At 49.2% G+C, this 20,048-nt stretch overlaps 1 protein-coding gene across 2 annotated transcripts in view; it reads right to left on the reverse strand.

Moving 5' to 3' along the window:
• Positions 1–18,601: 18,601 nt before the first annotated feature.
• Positions 18,602–20,048, reverse strand: part of LOC138772452 (protein-glutamine gamma-glutamyltransferase E-like) — a 174,720-nt gene continuing 173,273 nt past the window's right edge. For both annotated transcript variants that reach the window (XM_069952850.1, XM_069952848.1), the window contains one exon: positions 18,602–19,053. In XM_069952850.1, the coding sequence (XP_069808951.1) occupies positions 18,738–19,053 (316 nt within the window). In that variant the 3' untranslated portion in view covers positions 18,602–18,737. The remainder of the gene's footprint in view (positions 19,054–20,048) is intronic.

The raw sequence follows: 20,048 nt of genomic DNA on the forward strand, positions 1-20,048 counted from the left end.
TGTGTCTGGGGTCATGTGGAGGGCTGTGTCTGGGGTCAAGTGGAGGGCTGTGTCTGGGATCAGGTGGGGGGCTGTGTCTGGGGTCAGGTAGGGTGTGGAGTCCGGGGTCAGGTGGGGTGTTGTGTCTGGGGTCAGGTGGGGGGCTGTGTCTGGGGTCAGGTGGGGTGTTGTGTCTGGGATCAGGTGGGGGGCTGTGTCTGGGGTCAGGTGGGGTGCTGTGTCCGGGGTCAGGTGGTGTGCTGTGTCCGGGGTCAGGTGGGGGGCTGTGTCTGGGGTCAGGTGGGGTGTTGTGTCTGGGATCAGGTGGGGGGCTGTGTCTGGGGTCAGGTGGGGTGTGGAGTCCGGGGTCAGGTGGGTTCTTGTGTCTGGGGTCAGGTGGGGCGTTCTGTCCGGGGTCAGGTGGGGTGTGGAGTCCGGGGTCAGGTGGGGTGTGGAGTCCGGGGTCAGGTGGGGTTTGGTGTCCGGGGTCAGGTGGGGTGTGGAGTCCGGGGTCAGGTGGGGTTTGGTGTCCGGGGTCAGGTGGGGTGTGGAGTCCGGGGTCAGGTGGGGCGTGGAGTCCGGGGTCAGGTGGGGCGTGGAGTCCGGGGTCAGGTGGGGCGTGGAGTCCGGGGTCAGGTGGGGTGTGGAGTCCGGGGTCAGGTGGGGAGTGGAGTCCGGGGTCAGGTGGGGCGTGGAGTCCGGGGTCAGGTGGGGCGTGGAGTCCGGGGTCAGGCGGGGGTGGAGTCCGGGCTGGGATGTCAGCTGGAACAAGGATGACATCTTAGTGTTAGTAATGGTGAGTGACATCAGGATTTGTCTCCCTGGGTCACTGCTCCTGTTCTGTATATATTTTGTGTATTGTTCTTAATGTTCTGCTACCGCTTTGTGCTTCTTCCTCATAGTCTTCTGTATAATATACGTTCTGCTTTGTGCTTCTTCTTCCTCATAGTCTTCTGTATAATATACGTTCTGCTATCGGCCACAAGGTAACGGCCTGTGATGTGCCAATGCTTTATCTAGGGATGTGCAGCTCTGGAGGCCACAAGATAAGATGCTGAATGCTGCAATCCCCCGGCCGTTATTCTACAGAATACAGAGAGATAACAGACAGCAGACCGCACATCTATCATACTCAGGTATATACCATACTCTCAGTATACACTATATACTATATAGCCATCATGTATAGTATATATCACACTCTCAGTATACACTATATACTATATAGCCATCATGTATAGTATATATCACACTCTCAGTATACACTATATACTATATAGCCATCATGTATAGTATATATATATATATATATATCACACTCAGTATACACTATATAGCCATCATGTATAGTATATATCACACACTCAGCATACACTATATACTATATAGCCATCATGTATAGTATATATATATATATATATATATATATATATATATATATATATCTCACACTCAGTATACACTATATAGCCATCATGTATAGTATATATATATATATATATATATATCACACTCTCAGTATACACTATATAGCCATCATGTATAGTATATATCACACTCTCAGTATACACTATATAGCCATCATGTATAGTATATATCACACTCTCAGTATACACTATATACTATATAGCCATCATGTATAGTATATATATATATATATATCACACTCAGTATACACTATATAGCCATCATGTATAGTATATATCACACACTCAGCATACACTATATACTATATAGCCATCATGTATAGTATATATATATATATATATATATCTCACACTCAGTATACACTATATAGCCATCATGTATAGTATATATATATATCACACTCAGTATACACTATATAGCCATCATGTATTATATATATCACACACTCAGCATACACTATATAGCCATCATGTATAGTATATATATATATCACACTCAGTATACACTATATAGCCATCATGTATAGTATATATCACACACTCAGCATACACTATATACTATATAGCCATCATGTATAGTATATATATATATATATATATATATATATATATATATATATCTCACACTCAGTATACACTATATAGCCATCATGTATAGTATATATATATATATATATATATATATATATATATATATATATATCACACTCAGTATACACTATATAGCCATCATGTATTATATATATCACACACTCAGCATACACTATATCAGGGGTCCTTAACTGGCAGACCATGGTCCAAACCCGGACCGCGGAGGCCAGCTGTCCGGACCCCTGCTGCAGCTCAGTAAACCTGTATACTGGGCTGCGCCCTGCACAGTAACTATGAGCACTTGTAACGAGCGCTCATAGTTACCGTAGAGCCACACTGGCAGAGAGGGAGCCTTTGTCAGGCGCTCAAGTGACGTCACTGTGCCGATGCCAAGACAGGGAAAGCGGCCTCTTGTTACCACTGCAGTGCGGCCACAAGAGGGAAGAGAAGAGGAGACGCCCAGACCCAGGTGAGTATAAGTGTTGTTTTTTTTTACTGCTATATGGGAGGGGGAGAGCGCACAGGGGGCTATATACTACAGGGGGAGAGCGCACAGGGGGGCTATCTGCTATAGGGGGAGAGCGCACAGGGGGGCTATATAGTACAGGAGAAGAGGGCACAGGGAGACTACATACTACAGAGGGAGAGCACAGGGGGCTATATACTACTGGGAGAGAGCACAGGGGGGCTATATACTACAGGGGGAGAACGCACAGGGGGGCTATATAGTACAGGAGGAGAGGGCACAGGGGGCTATATACTACAGGGGGAGAGCGCACAGGGGGGCTATATAGTACAGGAGGAGAGGGCACAGGGGGCTATATACTACAGGGGGAGAGCACAGGGGGCTATATACTACAGGGGGAGAGCATACAGGGGGGCTATATACTACTGGGAGAGAGCACAGGGGGGCTATATACTACAGGGGGAGAGTGCACAGGGGGCTATAAACTACTGGCAGAGAGCACAGGGGGCTATATACTACAGGGGGGAGCACACAGGGGGGCTATATACTACAGGGGAGAGCACACAGGGGGGCTATATACTACTGGGAGAGAGCACAGGGGGGCTATATACTACAGGGGGAGAGTGCACAGGGGGCTATATACTACAGGGGGAGAGCGCACAGGGGGGCTATAAACTACTGGCAGAGAGCACAGGGGGCTATATACTACAGGGGAGAGCACACAGGGGGGCTATATACTACTGGGAGAGAGCACAGGGGGGCTATATACTACTGGGGGGAGAGCAAGGGGGGCTATATACTACTGGGGGAGAGCGCACATGGGGCTATACACTACAGGGGGAGAGCGCACAGGGGGACTATATATACTACAGGGGGGGAGCGCACAGGAGGGCTATATACTACAGGGGGAGAGAGCAAAGGGGGGCTATATACTACGGGGGGAGCGCACAGGGGGCTATATACTGGGAGAGAGCGCACAGGGGCTATATACTACAGGGGGGAGTGCACAGGGGGGCTATATACTACAGGGGGAGAGCACAGGGGGGCTATATACTAAAAGGGGGAGAGCGCACAGGAGGGCTATATACAACAGGGGGAGGGCGCACAGGGAGCTATATACTACAAGGGGAGAGTGCACAGGGGGCTATATACTACAGGGGGAGAGCGCACAGGGGGGCTATATACTACAGGGGAGAGCACAGGGGGGCTATATACTACAGGGGGAGAGCACACAGGGGGGCGATATACTACAGGGGGAGAGCGCAGAGGGGGGCTATATACTACAGGGGGAGGGCGCACAGGGGGGCTATATACTACTGGGGGAGAGCGCACAGGGGGTCTATATGCTATAGGGGGAGAGCGCACGGGGGGCTATATACTACAGGGGGAGAGAGCACAGGGGGGCTATATACTACTTGGGGAGAGCGCACAAGGGGGCTATATACTACTGGGTGAGGGCGCACAGGGGGGCTATATACTACTGGGGGAGAGCGCACAGGGGGGGGCTATATACTACTGGGGGAGAGCGCACAGGGGGGCTATATACTACTGGGGGAGGGCGCACAGGGGGGCTATATACTACTGGGGGAGGGCGCACAGGGGGGCTATATACTACTGGGGGAGGGCGCACAGTGGGGCTATATAAGGGCCGGTGAGAGAGGCAAATTGCCAGTTTTCCCACTAATAAGCTAAAATTATTATGTTAATTTGTTTTCCCTGAGACCCATTGGCATCACAACATATGGGGTAAATTCGCCCCTGCGAGCCTCTGGGACGAAGGAATATTTAATGAAAAAATAACAATTAAATTTTAATCCCCTCCTCCATGAGGTATAAATAGGCTCCACCTCCCCCTAGACCTCAGTCTAATTATAAAGAAACATAAAACACAGGGAGGGAGTCTTGTGATGCCAATGGGTCTCAGGGAAAACAAATTAACATAATAATTTTAGCTTCCCTTACGTCCCATTGGCATCACAACATATGGGGAATTAGCAAGCATTATCCCCAATGGGCGGATTAGTTATTATGTCCGCATTAAAAACAGATCTTGCAAAGGTTGTTCTTGACAAGAAAGAAGTATCCAGCCTGAAATATCTCACAAAGGTAGTCAAAGATGACCAGGTAGCTGCCTGGCATATGTCCTCAAGTGGCACAGTGGCACGCTCTGCCCAAGTGGAGGCCACAGCTCTAGTAGAATGAGCCCTGGTAAATTCTGGTGGATCCAGATCAGCAGAGGAGTAACATAAGGCAATGGAGTCACAGATCCATCTGGATATTGAAGGTTTTGAAGCCTTTCTCCCCTTGTTCTTTCCTGCGAAAGGGATAAAGAAATTCTCGTCTTTACGAAAATCACCTACTCTATGTAGATAGATCTTGATAGCTCTGGATACGTCCAATAAAGAAAGATCCAAGTCTTCTTCAGATGATCCAGTAGGAGAAAATACAGGCAATACTATTGGCTGGTTGATGTTGGCAAATGAAGCCACCATAGGCAGGAATCCTGGAAGGAACCCAAGGATAACTTTGTCTTGGGAAAAAATCACGTATGGAGGTGCGGAGCCAAGGGCTTGAAATTCTCCAACTCTCTTAGCAGAGGTAATGGCAAGTAAAAGAGAAACTTTCAATGTTAACTTGAAGTCTACTTCCTCCCAAGGCTTAAAGGGAGGAAGACACAGGCGTCTCAACACAAAGGATAAGTCCCATGGGTCTACCTGCTTTACCAGGTTAGGCCTAGTCTAAGGTTAGTCCAGGTTAGGCCTAGTCTAAGGTTAGTCCAGGTTAGGCCTTAACAAAATTCTTTACCTCCAAGATCTGAAAAAAGTTGAGTTTAGGTGTGCAGAGAGGGCTGCTATCTGCACCTTGATGGAACTAGGTTTTAATCCTTTATAGAAGCCTTCCTGTAAAAACCCCAATGACTGTGGAGTAGAAGGTTTAAGTCCATCAATACTCCTGCTTGCACACCAATCTTGAAAAATCTTCCAAATCCGTGCATAAGATTTATTTGTAGTGCTACTACGAGCGTGAGAAAGAGTATGCTATACCTTCTCAGAAAAACTAGAGTCTAATACGGTCCTCTCAGTCTCCAAGCTGTCAAGCTGAGGCTGGAAAGATTCCTCCCTGGAATATTAGATCCGGATGCAGAGGTAATCTCCAATATTCCCCTCTGCTCATATTCATGGGCAGGGTGAACCATGACCCCTTCGGCCAGAAGGGAGTTATTATAATTACTGACGACTGATCTAGACTGTTCTTCGTCAAACTCTGGGAATCATGGCTATGGGAGGAAAGATATACGCCAGCTGGTATGTCCATGGTATTGTCATTGAGTCCACTACCGTGGGATTGTCTGCCCTGTAAAGGGAACAGAAATTCCTCAGTTTGGCATTGCTTGCTGATGCCACGAGGTCTCTCAGAGGAAGCCTCCACCTCTGGGTTAACTGAATGAACACTCTCCTTGAGAGAGACCATTCCCCCGGTAATGTCAGGCCTCGACTCGTCGATCCGCCAATGTATTGTCGACACCCCTGATATGAATGGCAGAGAGTCTGGTTATTCTGGTTTCTGCCTAACAGAATATCTTCTCTACTTCCCTGAGGAGAGAAGGGGATCTGGTACCTCCCTGTTTAGGTACGCCACACAGGTCCTGTCGTTCATCCGGATTCTGACTGCTCTCTGTAAAATAAGAGGAGAAAAATGAAGAAGAGCTAGGTAAATCGCTCTGAGCTCCCTCACGTTGGAGGGCAGAGCAGATTCCTGTTGACTCCAAGGTCCTGCAGTCGTGATGACTGTCAGATGAGCCCCCCAACCTGTTCCTGAAGCATCTGTCATGATGGTTATCCAGTGTGGTTCTGAAAATAAAACTCCATGTTTGACTTGTCTCCACCACATTAGAGAATGTCTTGTTTGAGTCGATAGAACATCATCGCATCCAAGTCCTTCAGTCCTCGGTTCCATACTGTTAGTGCTTCTCTCTGAAGAAATCTCATGTGCCATAACGCCCATGGCACCGCGTCCGCAGCTGAGGCAAGGAGCCCTAGAAAGCGCATTTATGTTCTTATGGATACCGGACGAGGAGGAATTAGGAATTAAGTCTGATTTCTCTATGTTGATGAGCCAACCTAATTGTTGAAGTATGTCCTGGACACAACTGAACTCTCAGAAGATCCTGAGTCTGAGTCATAATCAACCAATCGTCCAGGTAAGGGATAACTTTATCCCCTGTAGACGGAAGCGAACCATCATGGTGACACTACCTTTGTGAAAACAAAGGGTGCGGAGGTATTCCGGATGGAAGGACTTTGAATTGTAAGTGTCTTACCTTCCCCTGGATTTGGATGGCGATTCTTAAAAATCTCCTGTGAGCCTTCAGAATCGGTACATGAAGATATGCATCCGGTAGATCTATGGTGACCATAAAATCTCCCTCCTGGAGGATAGATTTTACCGATCTTATGTTCTCCATGTGGAACGTCTTCTTTACAATGCACCTGTTGAGATATCGCAAATCTATAATAAGCCTCCAATTTCCGGATGGCTTCAGCACTAGTAACACTGGGGAGTAAACTCCCTGACCGATCTCGGATAGAGGAACATCCTCTAGAGCCTCAATGGAAAGGAGGTGAAGAATTTCTGTCTCTAGGACTAAGTGTCTTTCTGGCTTAAGATTTCTTGACAGAAGAAATCTTGGAGGAGGAAGAGATGATAAATGAAGGACATAACCATTTTGAATAATATTTAACACCCAGTGATCTTTCCTTAATTCTTCCCAGACAGGGAGAAACAAACTCAGACGTGTTCCCACTGGACAGCTTCTGCGTCAGAAGTCTGGTTTCTTGTTGGTGTCCTTATTCTGCTGCTTCCCAGAACCTCTTCTGGAATAGTTTCTTCCTCGACCTCTGTACTGGTATCTCCCTTTGCCTCGCTGAGGAGATTTTGCTCTGCGAAAGGAATTACGGCTCTTATAGGACAATGGTAGGGACTTCCCCTCCTTGTCAGACAATTCCTCCATTAATTTATCCAGCTCAGAGCCAAACAGCCTACCTGGCTGGAACTCCATATTACAGAGCTGAATTTTGGAGTTAGCATCTCCAACCCAGGGTTTTAACCATAGCGCCCTTCGGCAGCGGTTGAGAGCGTACTAGTTTTTTTACGCTAACCTGGTTCCCTGAGATGCATCATCGCAGAGGAAGTCAATGGCCATAATGACCTTTTTTAAGGAGCGAAGGACCTTGTCCCTGCTAGCTCTACCTTCCAAATTTTCCTGGACCTTGGTCAGCCATCTTCTTAGGCTTCTAGAAACCTCAAAAGAAGAAATGGAGACTGCCCCTTGGGCTGCCGCTGCCGTATATGATCTCTTGAGGGCTACCTCCACCCTTCTATCCATCGGATCCTTCAGATTGGATCCGTCCTCCGCAGGCAGCACAGTACATTTCGACAGTTTGGCTATGGCCGGGTCCACCTTTGGAGGCTCAATCCAGTCCTTACATTGTTCTTCCTTGAGAACATATAAGGTCTTAAACCTCTTGCTCAAACCCGGAGCCTTTTCCGGTTCCTTCCATTCCGCCTGTAACATAGACAATGAAGTCTTACCCACAGAAATAGCCCTAGGCTTTTTTGAGGAGGACCAATCCTATCCTCTTCTATTTCCTCAGGGTGTATTTCAGCCTGCACAGCTTAGCAGAGCTTGTGAATTCTATCAGCTGTGAAATACCCCCTGAATAATTCTTTCTCATCTTCAGAAGTAGAAGAGGTTTCAGAAGAAGATGATGAGTTAACTTCATCAATCACAGTAAAACTGAAAAAGACCATAATCCTACAGCCATAAAGTAATATACTCACAAGCTGGGAGTAGAGGGAGAAATACTCCGTTTGGTCTTTATCTTAGGACACGGGCGGCGATTCTCATTAGCCGCTAAAGTCTTTTGCACATAGTCCTTGACCCATACAACTACATCCTGAACATCAGGCTCCTCATAGGTTTAGGTCTGCATGAAGGACAGCGTACTGAAACACATAGGCATTATAAATATTTTTATGAAAGAAAGGATGAATCTTATCTGGAAAAAATGATCCTCCTACTGTATCCATAGCCGTCAGGTAGAGGAGTCTCACACTCGGCACATGAAGTGCTTCCTTAGAAGGTCTTTTGCCAGCAGCAGGACTGGTCTCCATTTCAGACATCTGCAGATAATCCATGGATTACAATACATATAAACCACTAGCCTGGCTAGAGTGATACCGGAAAGAGACACTAGGTGGCAGCAACACTTACTTTTAAGCATATAGAAGAGAGATCACAGCACTTTGCACTCAGATGTTTTCTATTAGATCCAAATGAGCCACAGAAAATCCTTCCAGAGGAAAACAGCCAGACCTAGAGGTAGCAACAGCTTACCTTCTGCCTTGGACACACAGCTAATCCGGCATGCAGAGAGCGCGCGCCGCTGCCGCCCCCCGGAAGTGACATGACGCTGATGCCGCAGTGCTAAGACGCCCGCAGCGCAGATGCGTTCCACAGTCGAACGCGACTGGAAGAAAAGCCAGCGGCTCGGGTGACACGCAGAGTGCGTTCCAAGACGCACTAGGTAAGAAAAACTTAAAAGCTAAGACCTGCAGAAGCAAATATCAGGATACTACCTGGACACCAGCTCCAGCGGCATCCCAGCAATCATTACCTGGAGAGAAAACCTGAATGCAACAGGTTAACAAAGCATAAAAACGGAGGAGGGACAAAGTCCCCTAGGGCTAACAGCAACGACGTACAAAAAGACTGAGGTCTAGGGGGAGGGGGAGCCTATTTATACCTCATGGAGGAGGGGATTACAATTTAATTGTTGTTTTTTCATTAAATATTCCTTCGTCCCAGGGGTGGATTTACCCCATATGTTGTGATGCCAATGGGACGTAAGGGAAGCAGCAATTCTGTATGTAAATAGTTCAACAACCTTTGTGAAAAGTAACAAAACCCGTTTCCTACTGATTTGCAGCTCTGACCTTCACCTGACTATAGACCCCGGTAAGTGGCCTTGACCCTGCTGCTTCTCTCAGCTTTTATTTCTTTTTTTTTTAAATCCTAACTATAGCAATTTCAGGTGTAAAACATTTGTCCTTTTTCTCCATTGAATTCTTTTGGCCGCTTGTTTCCACAGTTGTTTTACGGCTGTAATATTGCAGTGATCTTGAAGGAGGGGGAGGGGGGGGGGGGGTCACTGTCTTTTTATAGGTATAGGTCGGTATCCTGTATATGTGTAAGCACTGCAATCAGTAACTGTAGTATACAACTCCCGCCACTTGGTGTCACTGTGCTACAGTACACTACTCAGGTTCAGCTGAAAGCCAAAGCTATATAATAGGTTAACTGTGTGATTGATTATATGCTGTTGCCTATCACAAGGCTTATCTGTAAATTATCCAAGATCCAATCCCTGTTGAGGCTACCTCACACAACACCCTCCAGAGGCCTATCAGAGGCCTCAGATCCAGTCACAGGGTGGGTTTTGCCCAATCCTAGAGCTCCCTGCAGATGTAAGGGAAGAAGTCGTGTCAGTTTCAGTTAGTCTGTAGCCTGGCTGTTGTCTGCACTCTGGCTTCATTCTGTAGCCTGTCTGTAGTCTGGTGTCTGTCTCTAGCCTGGCTGTAGCCTGGCTGTAGTCTGTATATAGCCTGGCTGTAGTCTGCAGTCTGGCTGTAGCCTGGCTGTTGTCTGCACTCTGGCTTCATTCTGTAGCCTGGCTGTAGTCTGGTGTCTGTCTGTAGTCTGGTGTCTGTCTCTAGCCTGGCTGTAGCCTGGCTGTAGTCTGTATATAGCCTGGCTGTAGTCTGCAGTCTGGCTGTAGCCTGGCTGTAGTCTGCAGTCTGGCTGTAGCCTGGCTGTAGTCTGCAGTCTGGCTGTAGCCTGTCTGTAGTCTGGTGTCTGGCTGTAGCCTGGCTGTAGTCTGCAGTCTGGCTGTAGCCTGGCTGTAGTCTGCAGTCTGGCTGTAGCCTGGCTGTAGTCTGCAGTCTGGCTGTAGCCTGGCTGTAGTCTGCAGTCTGGCTGTAGTCTATCTGTATTCTGGCTTCAGTTCTGTCTAGTCTGAGGAAGAGAGAGTGTAGACTAGTCAGGTATCCAGAGAGTGAGTTATTTAGAGAGTTCCAGAGCTAGCCATGCCAATCTAGGGTACCTATAGGGGAGTGAAAGAGATAGGTATAACTCATCCACACAGAGCGACTATTGGAGGAGAAGAAAGGAGGATTTGTCTACAGTCGAGTCAAGCCATCAGTTCGCTAAGTGCACTATTCAAGCCAAGACTCTGCTGCAAGTTGCTAGTATTTCTAGAGGTTCACCTGGACAACTAGCTCACCCAAGTTTGAGGCCTGCATCCCTAATCGCATGTCAAGATGGTCAAAGCGGACGTTCATCGCTGTGGAAGACTGTGTCCAAGCACAGGTGTGCCACCAAGCCTTATTGCACCTTGGTAAAGTTACTTTCTTAGGTTTCACACAGAAGCGGATAGAGGAGAGTATGTTCAGTGTTTCAGCACTAGATGTTGCTGTTTTATCATGCGTACACTCTACAAAGCACAGCTGAAGGAGTATTGGGTTAAACTGTGTTAAAGGTAAGATTTTTATGTTGACCTGACTCTATGGACACGAGTCACTCCCCAGGTATAGGATGGTTTTCAGAGTTAGCAGCTGCAGGTCTACTTACAACTTAAAATCACAGACACAGACATCTGATGTACGTATTAGTAACATAAGTTTGGGAAGCGCCCCCTTTATTGATTTGGGGGGCGGTATTGCTCATGCGCAGTGTATTCACATAAAATACATAAACTCTCAATACAGGCGGGGTTTCAAGTCACAAGACACATACATGTCACACTCTGATAGGTCACAGGTAGTGATGAGCGAGTACTAAAATGCTCGGGTGCTCGTTACTCGAGACGAATATCTCCCGATACTCGAGTGCTCGTTTCGAGCAACGAACCCCATTGAAGTCAATGGGAGACTCAAGCATTTTTGCAGGAGACTCAAGTTTGGTAGAGGGAAGGTCATGTGAAAACCTGTCAACCTCAGAAATTGATGGAAACACAATTGAAATGGACAGGAAACAGCAGGGGCAGCATGTATGCATGCCTCTGAGGCTGCCTAATGGCACCATTATGCCTAATTCTGTGCAACAGCCTGGTTAAAACAGAGGTAGGCATATGGACCACCCAAAAATTCAGCCTGACACAGCATAGCGGTGAGGACAGAGTGAACAAGGTAGAAGCGGTAGCCAGTCAGCCTTCCAAAAATTATACCAGACCTAGCATGGCAGTGAGCACACAGAGAACCATTAAAAGTAAATGAGGAAGCAAGTGAGCCTTCAAAAAATTATACCAGACCTAGCATGGCAGTGAGCACACAGAGAACCATTAAAAGTAAATGAGGAAGCAAGTGAGCCTTCAAAAAATTATACCAGACACAGCATGGCATTGAGCACACAGAGAACCATTAAAAATGAGTGAGGAAGCTAGTTAGCCTCCCAAAAATTAGGCCAGACACAGCACGGCATTGAGCACACAGAACCATTAAAAGTGAGTGAGGAAGCTAGTGAGCCTCCCAAAAATTAGACCAGACACAGCACGGCATTGAGCACACAGGCAACAATTAAAAGTGAGTGAGGAATCAAGTGAGCCCACCCAAAAATTGGAGTGAGTCCAGGGGCTGGGATATTTAGTGGACATGAACCTGGGTGCTGACAGCTAACTGGCTAGGCCAGCTGTAAGTCAACATCAAGGGTACACCTGATTCCTCTCGACCAGGAGGGCAACCAGTCCCTCTCCTCCGCAGACGTAGTGTGACGTCAGAGCATGGCAGTGAGGACACAGAGAACCATTAGAAGTGAGTGAGGAAGCAATTGAGCCTCCCAATAATTAGGCCAGACCCTGCATGGTGAAAGAAGACTTGGCAGTTGGCTGAGAATTGAAAGAAGAGGAGGAGAGGAGATACCAAGAATCTTCATGTTGAGCTGCTTTCCCCGGGTGGACAGTTGAATTCAGGTGAAATCCAGGCTTTGTTCATTTTTATAAACGTCAGCCTGTCAGCGCTGTCAGTGGACAGGCGGGTGCGCTTATTAGTGATGATGGCACCAGCTGCACTAAAGACCCGATCTGACAACATGCTAGCGGCAGGGCAGGCCAGCACCTCCAAGGCATAAAGCGCCAGTTGGGGCCACGTATCCAGCTTTGAAACCCAGTAGTTGTAGGTAGCAGAGTGATCGGTAAGGATGTTGGTATGGTCAGCAAGGTACTCCCTCACCATCTTTCTAAAGGCTTCCCCCCTACTCTGTCTAGACTGGGGACAGGTGACATAGTCTTGCTGGGGGGCCATGAAACTGTCAAAGGCCTTGGAGAGTGTTCCCCTGCCCGTTGACAAGCTGCCTGCTCCACCGCTCCTCTCCCCTACTCTTTGGCCCACAGAACTACGTCCTCTGGAGCTAGTGGTGTCAGATGGGAAGTACATTTTCAGCTTCTGCACCAGGGCCTGTTGATATTGATTCACTGTCATACTGTGTTCCTCGGCAGGAATGAGAGTGGGAAAGTTCTGTTTGTACCGAGGGTCCAGGAGTGTGAACACCAGTGTGCTCCTCTTCCTCCTCTTCTTAATCCTCCTCATCCTCTACTCTGTGGTGAGAAACTGACGTCAGGGTGGTCTGGCTAACTAGCGGTGGCTATTTTTCACCTCTCTTGTGAGACGAAGGCAAAGTGTCAGACTTCAGGCTGAGCAGGGAGTTTTGAAGCAGACACAACAGCAGGATGGTGAGGCTGATGATGGCGGCATGACCATCTGTGTTGACTCCCCAAAGGGGACCAGTACCTGACAGATAGCAGACATCCACGTCCACTCCACACTGTAGATTTGACGTAGCTGACTGACCTGACTACAGCTTCTTACCGAGGTTGACATCTGGCATTCCACAATGGCTCTGCGTTGCTGGTAAACCCTGGCTACCATCTGGAAGGTGGAATTCCACCTCGTGTGCACGTCGCACAGCAGTCTGTGAGCCGGCAGTTGCAAGCCCCTTTGCACTGCCCTAAGGGTGGCAGCATCCGTTGTTAACTTGCGGAAATGCGCACAGATGCGCCGCACCTTGGTGAGCAAGTCAGCCAAATTGGGGTAGGTTTTAAGGAACCGCTGCACCACTAGGTTGAACACATGGGCCAGGCATGGTACATGTGTGAGGCTGCCAAGTTGCAGAGCCGCCACCAGGTTTCGCCCGTTGTCACACACAACCATGCCTGGTTTGAGGCTCTGTGGCGCGAGCCAAAAATCTGACTGCGCCTTGATGCCCTGCAACAGCTCCTGGGCGGTGTGCCTCTTGTCGCCTAAGCTCAGCAGTTTCAACACCGCCTGTTGGCGCTTACCCACCGCACTGCTGATGCTACGAGATGGAGGCGAGGTGCTCGTGGAGGGTAATAGAGAGGAGGAGGAAGAAGAAGAGGAGAAAGAGGTGTACAACTCATGAGAGACCGCAACCGAGGTAGGCCCCGCAATCCTCGGTGTGGGCAGCACATGAGCAGAACCAGGGTCATACTCTGTCCCAGCCTCCACCAAGTTGACCCAATGTGCCGTCAGGGAGATATAGTGTCCTGCCCACCAGCACTTGTCCACGTGTCCATGGTTAGGTGGACCTTGTTGCTGACCGCGTTGGTCAGGGCACGGATGATGTTATCCAACACGTGCTGGCGTATAGCTGGGACGGCACGCCGTGAAAAGTAGTGTCGGCTGGGGACAGAGTACCGAAGGGCAGCCACTGCCATGAGGTTCCTAATAGCCTCTGTCTCTATCAGCCGATAGGGCAGCATCTCCAAGCTCAGCAGTTTGCCTATGTGCACATTTAGGGCTTGTGCATGCGGGTGAGTGGCCGTGTATTTGCGCTTCCGTTCAAAGGTCTGCTGCAGGGACAGTTGAACGCTGCGCTTGGACACCTTGCTGGAGGATGTGGAGCATAGTGGAGGTGAAGGGGTGCGTGTAGGGTGGGAGGCCCTCGTGCCTGGGGCCTGGGCGGGGGGACTGACAGAGCCAGCACGTGACACAGGGGAAGGAGCAGGGGTGCGACTTGCAGTCACTGAACGGCCTTGGTTCCACTGAGTGGGGTGTTTAGCACTCATATGCCTGCGCATGCTGGTAGTGGTTAGGCTGGTAGTGGTGGCTCCCCTGCTGATCCTGGCGTGGCACACGTTGCACACTACAGTCCGTCGGTCATCCGCAATTTCTTTAAAAAACCCCAGACTTGGGAACATCTTGCCCTGGCCACGGTAGTTTGACTCCGTGAAACAGTTGCTGATCTACTCGCTCTGCCCCTGCCTCTCCCTCTGCCCACCCCTCTTCCTCTTCTAACCGGTCCTGTGGGTGAACTTGCCTCCCCTCAGAAGCACGGTCTTCACTAGGCTTATCCACCCAGCTCGGGTCAGTCACCTCGTCCTCATCCACCAGCTCCTCACTCTCCTCCTTACTTTGAGTTACATCCATGACAACAACCTCACTGTCTGACAACCGGGTCTCATCGTCATCATCAGACACCTCTTCCCACCCCGCTTGCAAGTCCCCACTCTCATCACCCACTGACTGCCTGAGCTGCATAGTTTTGGCATCGGGACAAATCTACTCACTCCCTAGTACTGGCTGGACCAAGACACACGCTGTGATACCCCCTTACAATGAACAGTGAAGTTTTATGCAGGTGTACTACAAATCCCAGCAATACAATGTAGTACAGCAGCACCACCAGCCACAAAATCATAAAGGAGTACACTGAGCACTTCTTAGGGGTGTGTATGCAGCACCTAATGCCCCCTTTCTGCCAGCAGCCGGTCACCACAGTGTGCTGGTGAAATCGTGGTAGCAGCACTACAACTCCCAGCCAGCAGTCTGTAGTAATAGTATTAATAAAAGCTGTTAAGCCCTGACAAGGTCTGTGTGTTTGTATTGCTAGTATATACCCGGCCTACTGGAAGGCTATATCCTACACTGACACTCTCCCTGACCAGCAGCAGCTCTCTCCCTGATCTCTCACAGCATGCGTCTGAAGCCAGCACTGCCCCCGCCCAGTTTTATATGGCAGGGTCATCTGATCTGGCCAACCAATCGCTGCTATCGACATGTATGGGTCCCACGTCATCGCAGAATGTACCAAAGAGTCTCCTGCATGTTTATTGGCTGAGAAATAGCGATGAGATTTCCTCGAGTATCGCGAGATGCTCGTCCGAGTAATGAGTATCATCGAGTACCCCAATACTCCATCGAGTACCAAGCTCGGACAGGCATGCTCGTTTATCACTAGTCACAGGACACATACATATCACACTCTGATAGGTCAGTCCATAGATGGTCAGCAGTTTCCTGTCCTGCGCAGTTAGGCTGCCACAACGTGCTGTTTACCATATATAGGTCACAAGGTTAGAAGACACTGCAGTACCAGATAACATGCGGTACCAGATAACATGCGATACCAGATAACATGCGGTACCAGATAACATGCGGTACCAGATAACATGCGGTACCAGATAACATGCGGTACCAGATAACATGCGGTACCAGATAACATGCGGTACCAGATAACATGCGGTACCAGATAACATGCGATACCAGATAACATGCGGTACCAGATAACATGCGGTACCAGATAACATGCGGTACCAGATAACATGCGGTACCAGATAACAAGCGGTACCAGATAACAATCAGGACTGAGCAAGCTGGAAGCCACGTGATGCGCTCCAGCCAATGAAAAGGCTGCTGGTGCGCATGTGCACCAGCAGCCTTTTCTCTCCCATTCACTTTCAATGAAGACGCCAAGGAGGAAGAAGACCCGGACCGCCCCTCGGCTCTGACGTCGTCGTCACCAGATGCCGCCCAGGAGAAGAGGACCGTGACGATCGTAATAGGTAATGTATACATACTTTAACTTCCGGGGGGGGGAAGGGTCGAGGGTCGGGGGTCGGAAAGTGGGGGAAGGAGCCAGACCGGGCATTTAACCACATTACAAAGTTATATAACTTTGTAATGTGTGTTAAAAAAGCCAAAAACATTTTTCGTGGGAGTTGTCCTTTAACCTGTATTGCACTGAAGTTCTTACCAGTAAACCAAGTTATCCTTGTTAAACTATTGGACTCTGGTCTATTGTATTGCACCTGCACCTATACACCTGTTCACACTTGCGTTATCCTCAAACCTCAAGCAAAGTGCCTGTTTATCCGGGGGAGGGTTCCAACACCACTCCTGGCCACCATGACAAGTGACCCTACACCCAGGCAGCAGCCACAACACGGCATAGCTACCCTGGGACACAGACAAAGCAGGCACTTGTTCTTTCACCCCTCCGAAAGTCAGGGTCCCTCTTGTTGAGAGCCTTTAGGTCTGGATAAGCCCCTATACTACACCGAGCTAAAGTTACCCTTACTAGCTGCACCTTAACTAAGCCATCAAGTCAACCACGCTACAGATCAACCTCGTACAATGGGATCTTGGATAACAAGTTACGTGACTGTTGTATTGTTCACACTGCTGTGCAAGAACCGCATACGTTGTACAGTTTACTAAGCTCTTCCGTAAAAGCTTTAACTGTTCAAGAACTGGAGAGTGGGAGACGAGACTATTCCATGTGGAGTGTGGGAGACGGGACTATTCCATGTGGAGTGTGGGAGACGGGACTATTCCATGTGGAGTGTGGGAGACGGGACTATTCCATGTGGAGTGTGGGAGACGGGACTATTCCATGTGGAGTGTGGGAGACGGGACTATTCCAGGTGGAGGGTGGGAGACGGGACTATTCCATGTGCAGTGTGGGAGACGGGACTATTCCATGTGGAGTGTGGGAGACGGGACTATTCCATGTGGAGTGTGGGAGACGGGACTATTCCATGTGAAGTGTGGGAGACGGGACTATTCCATGTGGAGTGTGGGAGACGGGACTATTCCATGTGGAGTGTGGGAGACGGGACTATTCCATGTGGAGTGTGGGAGACGGGACTATTCCATGTGGAGTGTGGGAGACGGGACTATTCCATGTGCAGTGTGGGAGACGGGACTATTCCATGTGGAGTGTGGGAGACGGGACTATTCCATGTGGAGTGTGGGAGACGGGACTATTCCATGTGGAGTGTGGGAGACGGGACTATTCCATGTGCAGTGTGGGAGACGGGACTATTCCATGTGGAGTGTGGGAGACGGGACTATTCCATGTGGAGTGTGGGAGACTGGACTATTCCATGTGGAGTGTGGGAGACGGGACTATTCCATGTGGAGTGTGGGAGACGGGACTATTCCATGTGGAGTGTGGGAGACGGGACTATTCCACGTAAAGCGTGGGAGACGGGACTATTCCATGCAGAAGAAGCCAGTAAAGACACAGACACCATGGGATAATTTTTTTTACATGTTTCTTTATTCTTTGTCATTTGCTGTACAGTAGGGAACATCAGAGGAAAAAGCGAAGCCTCCTGACATATACCGCTGATAGACACCGATGACGTACACCCCTGACGTATACCAGATGTACACCCTGACATACAGTATACCGCTGATATACACCCATGACTTATACCAGATGTACACCGACATATACCGCTTATGTACACCCCCGACATATACCGCTTATGTACACCCCTGAATATACCGCTGACGCAAACCCCCGACGTATACCAGATGTACACCCTGACATATACCGCTGACGTACACCCATGACTTATACTGCCGCCATACACCCCCAACATATACCACTGAGGTACACCACCCACCATATTTCGGTGGTTGTAGAGGCTTACGTATGGGCCGAGAGGAAGTGCGGTGAGAGCGCGAAGCGATCGTAGCCTAAGTGACTTGTTTGTATCCACGAGCATGTAAAGAATAATTTGCAGTATTGGACGAGTGCCGCATCATCTTTATTCTTAATGCATGCATATTCAGAGACTTTCTATTGTGCTGAGCACCATCCAGGAGAGTCCGGTGTAAGGATAAGCTTTCTAAGTGAAGTGGCCAACCAGCTTCGCCAGTGGAGATTGAGCTGATTGTGGGCAGGTGCGGTGGTACGTCTTACTGGATTGGTTGTTATGTCCCCCCCCCCCCACACACACACACGCACACACCCCCCCCCCCCCCCCCCCCGGCCAGCTGTGAGACTTTTTCAAGTGGCCGGACTTCTCCTTTAATAACCCCAATAACCCCAATAACCCTAATGCAATTGACAAATTCTGTTCTGTACATGATTAAACCCAGTTCTGCTACATCTGTACATGGCGACAGCGGGCTCATTCTAATTCATCCTCTTCGTATACATCTTCCTCCACATACTCTTCACCCTCCTCATATACATCAATGTCTACGCCCTCCTCGTGGCCTTCATCTTCCTCGTGGCCTTCGCCCTCCTCGTGGCCTTCGCCCTCCTCGTGGCCTTCGCCCTCCTCGTGGCCTTCATCTGCTCCTGACACTTTTATTGTATGAAATCCTTTAATAGCCGTAAACTGTTTGGAGATGAAATCCACGGTGAGCTGTCGGCTTCCGGTCTGGTTTGGTGTGATGTCTATGAAGGTTCTGCCCGATGTTCTGGGCGGCAGCTTTGGGACTCTGTAATAAATGGTTATTTTATATCAGCATGGCATGGGACCTATAGGACCTATAAAGGGGTCGTTATAAAACTAGGCTAGTGACCTGGAGGGCTATGGGTTCATGCTCCATCCATATATCCAATGTAACTATAAGGGGCAGCCCTGCCCGAGGCCCCCTGAACACATCAGGAGAATAGATAGATGGGTAGATTCATGACCTATAGGGTTCTATTGGGCACAGACTGCGGGAGAATCCAGAATTCCGGCTGCGGCACCTGGCCCTTTAACTACATAAACGCGCTTCTAATCAGGAGAGCATACAGTTAAATGCAGTGATTTGTTTGACAGGGCCAGGAGCCATCAGCTCCCAGCTTTAGCAATCGTTCTTCTGGCTCTGGGCAGCAATATGCCTCCGGCCACAAGAGGCCGCTCTCCCCTCTCCCCAGTGTTGTGGCTCAGAGAGGCGGAAGAGAGAGGGAGAAGCCGGAGGTGGCCGCTGCAGTACCATGCAGAAGGGTTTTGTTCTTCCTGATCAGTGTGTGCAGGAGGCCTGACTCCCATATGCTTTAAATCATGACTGTGGATTATAATTGCCAGAATTAGAGGGACAGCTGGTTAGGTTGGTTGCCCCTCGTCAGTACAGAGCAGGGTGCTGGCGGTGGGCAGAGGGGTCTCGGTTGCGGAACTGATGGAGGACTGTTCCCTGAGCCATAAGATCAGTGGCGGATTAAATGTACCCTGGGCCCCGGGCTGTCCACCCAACCTGCAAACCCCCCCCCCCCCCGGTCAATCCGCCCACATTATAATCCACTACTGCCCCCCCCCAATGCTTTCCCCAATAAACACTGCCTGCCTCCCCTCCCTGCTGGCCCCAATAAACATAATATTTGGTCCCTTGCTGCACAGAGGATGTCAGGAGAGGAGGGTGCTAATCCTATAGGAGATGGTCCCCCTCCCTTATCGATGGTCCCCCTCTTCACCCCCTTATAGATGGTCCCCCTCCCCCCCCCTTAT

Source organism: Dendropsophus ebraccatus, chromosome 14, assembly GCF_027789765.1.
Source record: "Dendropsophus ebraccatus isolate aDenEbr1 chromosome 14, aDenEbr1.pat, whole genome shotgun sequence".
Lineage (NCBI taxonomy): Eukaryota > Metazoa > Chordata > Amphibia > Anura > Hylidae > Dendropsophus > Dendropsophus ebraccatus.